Source organism: Salarias fasciatus, chromosome 11, assembly GCF_902148845.1.
Source record: "Salarias fasciatus chromosome 11, fSalaFa1.1, whole genome shotgun sequence".
Classification (NCBI taxonomy): domain Eukaryota; kingdom Metazoa; phylum Chordata; class Actinopteri; order Blenniiformes; family Blenniidae; genus Salarias; species Salarias fasciatus.
The window spans coordinates 34,396,800-34,404,169 of record NC_043755.1 but is presented as its reverse complement, the minus strand read 5'-3'; the positions used below and the strand labels follow the sequence as shown (position 1 = coordinate 34,404,169).

General features: G+C 54.4%; 1 protein-coding gene across 3 annotated transcripts in view; it reads left to right on the top strand.

The window, feature by feature from the left end:
- Positions 1–6,742, top strand: part of il21r.1 (interleukin 21 receptor, tandem duplicate 1) — a 10,841-nt gene extending 4,099 nt beyond the window's left edge. Inside the window, exons 6-9 of one of the 3 annotated variants that reach the window (XM_030103606.1) lie at positions 196–476; positions 3,437–3,530; positions 4,780–5,291; positions 5,352–6,742. In XM_030103606.1, coding sequence (XP_029959466.1) covers positions 196–476; positions 3,437–3,530; positions 4,780–5,291; positions 5,352–5,511 — 1,047 coding nt within the window. In that variant the 3' untranslated portion in view covers positions 5,512–6,742. Of the gene's footprint in view, positions 1–195; positions 477–3,436; positions 3,531–4,779 lie in introns of all 3 variants that reach the window. The other 2 variants (XM_030103607.1, XM_030103605.1) reach the window with 2 other exon arrangements.
- Positions 6,743–7,370: the final 628 nt, after the last annotated feature.

Sequence of the window (7,370 nt, the reverse complement as noted above, 5' to 3'; positions counted from 1 at the left end):
ACAGCCCACACCCGTAACCACGGTAACCATGCTGCAGGCAGCGCTGCAACAGCCCACACCCGTAACCACGGTAACCACGCTGCAGGCAGCGCTGTAACACTGTGTGTGCGTGTGTGTGTGTGTGCGTGTGTGTGTGTGTGTGTGTGCGTGTGTGTGTGTGTGTGTGTGTGTGTGTGTGTGTGTGTGTGTGTGCAGCCTCCAGCTCGCTGCTTCCAGCAGCAGCAGCAGCGCCTCCTGCTGGACGGCGGCCTCCTGCAGCTGCGTCCGGGCGCCGCCCTGCTGGTCCGGGTCCAGGCCCGGTTCTGTGAGACCCACTTCGTGACGGGTCCGTGGAGCGAGTGGAGCCCGGCGGCGGCGTGGAGCCCGGCGGGGGAGCGAGGCCCGGCGGGGGAGCGGGCGCCGGCGGCGGCCTGGTGCTTCGTCTCGCTGCCCGTCGTCGTCCTCGCACTCTTCCTGCTGGCGTTCTTCCAAAAACCGTGAGTCGTGCGAAGAAAAGAAAAACCTGCAGGAGTTTCGTCGACGCCGACCGGCTTCTGAAACCTCTTCACTGTTTCGTGGAAACGATTCTGTTTATTTCAGTTCATTTCCATTCGAAATTAATTTTAACTCAATTTATTCCACTTTAATTTTTATTTTCAATTATTTCATTGAAATTTAAATTGATTTTATTTTTAATTAATTGTATTTTAATTAGTGCTGTCACGCGATCCAAAAAAATATGTTCATTCATTACCTGATTTGTAATGAATTTATAATGAATTAATCTAATGAATCACCTCATCAGATGAAAACAGAAAAGAGAAGATTTGAAATCCACACTTTTGTTGATGATGAATGAAGCTCAGTCAGGACGTCTCCTCCAAAGTTCATTCTAAGCCCCAGTTTAATTAATTGATCTAATTAATGCATTAAAGTGACAGCCCTAATTTTAATGTTTTTATTACTTGACTTCAACAAAAACTATCCTGGCTGTTCTACGTATGTTTTCTTCTTCTTTTTGAAAAGCTTCCCTGACACTCCGATCTGAAGCGTCTCATTTATTAATTTTCTGTAATATTTTATTTTATTTGATTTTCTTTTTTAAAGTAGGAGGAAAAGGAAGGAGAAAAGCAGAGTTTTATCTGATCTGATTTTATTTATATTCTTGTTTCTTTTATTATTTTTTTAAAATGTAATTTCACATCATTTCTCCTAGTTTATACTTTTGGTTGAATTACTCTGTTTTAGTATTCTACTGTGTTTTATTCTATTACCGCTCCACGGTCTGGCTCCTCTCAGTTTGTTGCACATTTAAAGACTTTGCTGAGGCTGGAGGGTGGAGGCTGGAGGCTGCAGGGTGGAGGCTGCAGGGTGGAGGCTGCAGGGTGCAGGGTGGAGGCTGCAGGGTGGAGGCTGCAGGGTGCAGGGTGGAGGCTGGAGGCTGCAGGGTGCAGGGTGGAGGCTGCAGGGTGGAGGCTGCAGGGTGGAGGCTGCAGGGTGCAGGGTGGAGGCTGGAGGCTGCAGGGTGCAGGGTGGAGGCTGCAGGGTGGAGGCTGCAGGGTGGAGGCTGCAGGGTGGAGGTGAGGCGAGCGGCGGCCCGAAGTGGGCGACTCGCCGTCTGCCAGGAAGCGAGCGGCGTCGGCGCCGACTGAACTCTTCCCGGCATCGCCTCGCCACCCACGAGCGCAGGAACCGCCGCTGCTCTGCAGAGACGAGCACATCACAGCGGCTCCTCCTGACTCACTGCAGCCCGAGGTCAAAGGTCGAAGGGCGACCTTCAGCAGCAGGAGGCACTTTCAGAATGGCTGTTAGCATTAGCATTAGCATTACCATCATTGGTTACTGGCAGAGGTTCGTCTCCTTAATCCTGACGGACCTCAGTCCTCCAGATTATAGAGCATCTTCCTCCTCTGACATCAGGCTATAGAGCATCTTCCTCCTCTGACATCAGGCTATAGAGCATCTTCCTCCTCTGACATCAGGCTATAGAGCATCTTCCTCCTCTGACATCAGGCTATAGAGCATCTTCCTCCTCTGACATCAGGCTATAGAGCATCTTCCTCCTCTGACATCAGACTATAGAGCATCTTCCTCCTCTGACATCAGACTATAGAGCATCTTCCTCCTCTAGAATCAGACTATAGAGCATCTTCCTCCTCTGACATCAGGCTATAGAGCATCTTCCTCCTCTGACATCAGACTATAGAGCATCTTCCTCCTCTAGAATCAGACTATAGAGCATCTTCCTCCTCTGACATCAGGCTATAGAGCATCTTCCTCCTCTGACATCAGGCTATAGAGCATCTTCCTCCTCTGACATCAGGCTATAGAGCATCTTCCTCCTCTGACATCAGGCTATAGAGCATCTTCCTCCTCTGACATCAGACTATAGAGCATCTTCCTCCTCTAGAATCAGACTATAGAGCATCTTCCTCCTCTGACATCAGGCTATAGAGCATCTTCCTCCTCTGACATCAGGCTATAGAGCATCTTCCTCCTCTGACATCAGGCTATAGAGCATCTTCCTCCTCTGACATCAGGCTATAGAGCATCTTCCTCCTCTGACATCAGACTATAGAGCATCTTCCTCCTCTGACATCAGACTATAGAGCATCTTCCTCCTCTAGAATCAGACTATAGAGCATCTTCCTCCTGTGACATCAGACTATAGAGCATCTTCCTCCTCTGACACCAGACTATAGAGCATCTTCCTCCTCTGACATCAGACTATAGAGCATCTTCCTCCTCTAGAATCAGACTATAGAGCATCTTCCTCCTCTGACATCAGACTATAGAGCATCTTCCTCCTCTGACATCAGGCTATAGAGCATCTTCCTCCTCTGACATCAGGCTATAGAGCATCTTCCTCCTCTGACATCAGGCTATAGAGCATCTTCCTCCTCTGACATCAGACTATAGAGCATCTTCCTCCTCTGACATCAGACTATAGAGCATCTTCCTCCTCTGACATCAGGCTATAGAGCATCTTCCTCCTCTGACATCAGGCTATAGAGCATCTTCCTCCTCTGACATCAGACTATAGAGCATCTTCCTCCTCTGACATCAGGCTATAGAGCATCTTCCTCCTCTGACATCAGACTATAGAGCATCTTCCTCCTCTGACATCAGGCTATAGAGCATCTTCCTCCTCTGACATCAGACTATAGAGCATCTTCCTCCTCTGACATCAGACTATAGAGCATCTTCCTCCTCTGACATCAGGCTATAGAGCATCTTCCTCCTCTGACATCAGGCTATAGAGCATCTTCCTCCTCTGACATCAGACTATAGAGCATCTTCCTCCTCTGACATCAGGCTATAGAGCATCTTCCTCCTCTGACATCAGACTATAGAGCATCTTCCTCCTCTGACATCAGGCTATAGAGCATCTTCCTCCCGCTCCTGGACCGACGTCTCTGGTTTTAAGGTTTAAACGTTTCTTTCTTTCTTCTTTCAGGTTTTTGCAGAAGAAACTGGAACTCGTCACCTTCGTCCCGAAGCCGGATCACTTCTTCAAACCGCTGTACCAGAACTACCGAGGGAACTTCAAGGTGAGGGGGGGCAGAGTGAGACTGGACCAGCAGGGGGAGCCATAGGGGGGGGCAGAGCGAGACTGGACCAGCAGGGGGAGCCATAGGGGGGGCAGAGCGAGACTGGACCAGCAGGGGGAGCCATAGGGGGGCAGAGCGAGACTGGACCAGCAGGGGGAGCCATAGGGGGGGCAGAGCGAGACTGGACCAGCAGGGGGAGCCAGAGGAGGGAGGGGGGGGACCAGTGTGGACCCTGTGGTTGGGGATTTTCCCTGGCACCACATGAGTCAGCTGCAGGAGGCAGAGCTGTTCCACCCTCCAGGAAACCCCCCACCCCCTGCCCCCCCTGCCCCCCCCCCCCCCCCCCCCCCCCCCCCCCCAGAGTGACACCTGCTCTGCGGTTTCCCCTCATCTCAGACCTGCTCTTGTTTTTCCACCTTCAACAAGCAGCAGAGCAGAGTGAAGGAGTCAGGGCGGCCTTGATTCACCGCCTGTTATCAAACCTCCTCCAGCAGAGGGCGCTGCTGCCACGGCCGTCAGCGGGAGCTGCGCGCACGCGCTCGCGTGTGTGTGTGTACACGTTTTTCCATCCTTGTGGAGACCAAATGTCCCCACAAGGATAGGAAATTCCGGCACGATGTGCCTCGTGGGGACATTTCTTGGGTCCCCATGAGGGGAAACAGTGTTTTCTTGGCCATGTTGTTACTGAAAACAGTAAAAGGTCAAAAACATTTCTTTAGGGCTACGCTTTGTTTTGGTGTGGGTTAGGGTTAGGGTCAGGGTCAGGAGTTAGGAGTTAGATATGAATGGGAGTCAATGGAAGGTCCACACGAGGATAGAAAGACAAAAGTGTGTGTGTGTGTGTGTGTGTGTGTGTGTGTGCAGGGCCGGCTCTAGGCATAGGCGAACTAGGCGGCCGCCTAGGGCGCCACGTCCCGAGGGGGGCGCAGCGGTCGTACAAGGGGCGCCACGACGCTCTGTGTTACGTGTGCCCCGCTGCGCAGCGGTCCGACGCACCGCGCTCCTCGTCCTCGGCACTGCCCGGCACCGATCGGTATTGTTCGGCACCGCTCCTCAGCGCCCCCCCCCCCCCCCCGCTCAACAAATGTCGGGACCGCTCGAAAAACACGCTCCCAGGGGGCGCTCGTCTCAGGCTCGCCTAGGGCGCCTCTGAAGCCCGGGCCGGCCCTGTGTGTGTGTGTGTGTGTGTGTGTGTGTGTGTGTGCTCGCTCTGCTGTCCTGGATTCTCAGGGTTCTTTCGCTCTTGCAGGACTGGGTCAAGCCTGTCTTCAGCGAGGTGGATTACTTCCGTCCGGCGCTGGACGAGCCGCTGAGGGGGAGGCGGCCCGACGTCCTGCTCTGGAGCTGCGAGGAGGTGCTCGAACCGGTGGCCCCGCAGGACCGGGAGGGGGCCGGACCAGAGGGGACCGGCCTGTCCATCCACACCGTGACCCTGTCCGGAGAGGACTTCCAGGAGGACGGGTCCCTGAGGAGCTTCTCCGAGGGGGAGGAGCCCCGAGGAGGCGCCAGAGAGCAGGCGCCGGAGGAGCAGGAGGAGGAGGAGGACTTCCCCTTTCGGCTGGACGAGGCGGAGCGGGCGTCGCTGGACTCCTTCGCCTCCGGGTCCCGGCGCTCGGAGGACGGATACCCCCACGTGGACCTGGACACCATCGACAGCGGCTTCGGGGAGTGCAGCAGCCCAGACGCCGTCCGGGCGGAGCAGGGCGGGGTGTTCGGCGGGTGCAGCGGCCCGGACGCCGGCCGGGCGGAGCCGGGCCGGGTGGAGCCGGGCCGGACGGAGCCGGGCCGGGTGGAGCCGGGCCGGACGGAGCCGGGCCGGGCGGAGCCGGGCCGGACGGAGCCGGGCCGGGTGGTGTTCTGCGGGCAGCAGCAGTCCAACTACGTCAAGCAGTGGATGATCGGCAGCGTGGTTCCGGAGGACCGCGGCGAATCGGACGATGGACTCCAGGAGACGCAGACCCTCACAGACCCAGGCTGCTGACCATGGAACCGGTTTGAACCGGATTGGTTTAGTCCAGTCAGCGGCTGTGTGTCCTTCCAGGAGCGTCTTACAAACAATGTCAACAACCAATGAAACCTGGTCCAATGACTTCAGAAACCATCAACAGGTGACAGGACCAGGACCAGGACCAGGACCAAGTCCAGGACCAAGTCCAGGACCAGGACTAGGAACATGAACAGATCTGAACAAGGAACTTTTCTTCACTGTGGAAGCATTGTGCGCCATATTGCCATGGAGACATGATGCTCTGCGTGTTGCCATGGAGACACCATGCTTTGCTTGTTGCCATGGCGACATGATGCTGTGTCTGTCACCATGGAGAAACAATGCTGTGTATGTCGCCATGGAGACACGATGCTCTGCAGGTTGCCATGGAGACACGATGCTGTGCGTGTTGCCATGGAGACATGATGCTGTGCGTGTTGCCATGGAGACACGATGCCGTGCATGTTGCCATGGAGACACGATGCTGTGCATGTTGCCATGGAGACACGATGCCGTGCGTGTTGCCATGGAGACACGATGCTGTGCGTGTTGCCATGGAGACATGATGCTGTGCATGTTGCCATGGAGACACGATGCCGTGCATGTTGCCATGGAGACACGATGCTGTGCGTGTTGCCATGGAGAGAAGATGCTCTGCACTTTGCCATGGAGACATGATGCTGTGCGTGTTGCCATGGAGACATGATGCTGTGTGCGTCATCATCCTCTGCCATGCTGCAGCTCTGTTCTTTCAGCTTTCGTCATGTTTTCCACTCTTCCTCCAGCAGTCAGAGAATCCATGCTAACTCGCTAACTCGTGCTAATCATGAAGATAAACTGTAAATAATGTTTTAGGTGATTCTGTTCTGTAATGTCGAAAAACTGAAGCACTCAGTTATGAAATGTTAAAAATCTTCGATGTATCAAATTTAGAAACATTCTACTTCGAAACAATGAGAACAGCGAGAACACTGACAGCGTACCTCAGTTGGTCTGTTTTGCACTTTCTGACCAGGAGAAACTTTTCTCTGTTTTACATCCTGAAAATGTGATTTTTTTAACATGTCCTGTGGAGAGTTCGTGCTGCGGGTCCGTCCAGATGTTTGCACCATGCGGGGTTTCAGTGTCGGGTCTGACCGCAGCGTTTCTGGATGTTTCTTGCTGTTGGTGCATCTTTGTTAAGAAATTCTCATGTTCTTCTTCTGCATTAAAAGAACAAAGAACCCGCGGCTGATAAGGAGTGTGTGTCAGACTGCCGAGCGCCGGCTTATCTGGTTTCCTGCCAGGCGCCGGAGCGAAGCCTCCTTATCTGAGATGTGAGCGGCGGCGGGTTCCAGCCTCTTTCTGCTGAGCCCCGCCGTTTCTCCTCCGTGACCTCGATTGACCTTCACGCTCCTCAGGGTTCCGCCAGGACCCAGGTGGACCCGAGCGGACCCGGGCGTTCCCTGGGCCTGGACTGGAACTGGTTTCCACAGAGAATCGAACCCTGAAGAGCTCCACCTCTTCAGGTCTGTCAGTAGAACCTGGCAGAACCCGCCTCCACCCGGCACAACGGGCAGAGGCGTTCTTCACCCAAACCTCCACCTGTCCTGGTCCAGTCTGACTGAAGAGTCCTGATGGACACCAGACCAGATCCGCTGGTCTGCAGTAGCAGGTTCCTCAAAGGTTCTCTTGTGAAACTTCTTCTGAAGGAACCCGCCCCGGATCCAGGTGTTCTAAGCAGTTCCAGACCCACATCCACCCGTCCCCTCCACCCTCCACCCTCCATCCTCCACCCTCCATCCTCCACCCTCCACCCTCCACCCTCCATCCTCCACCCTCCACCCTCCACCCTCCACCCTCCATCCTCCATC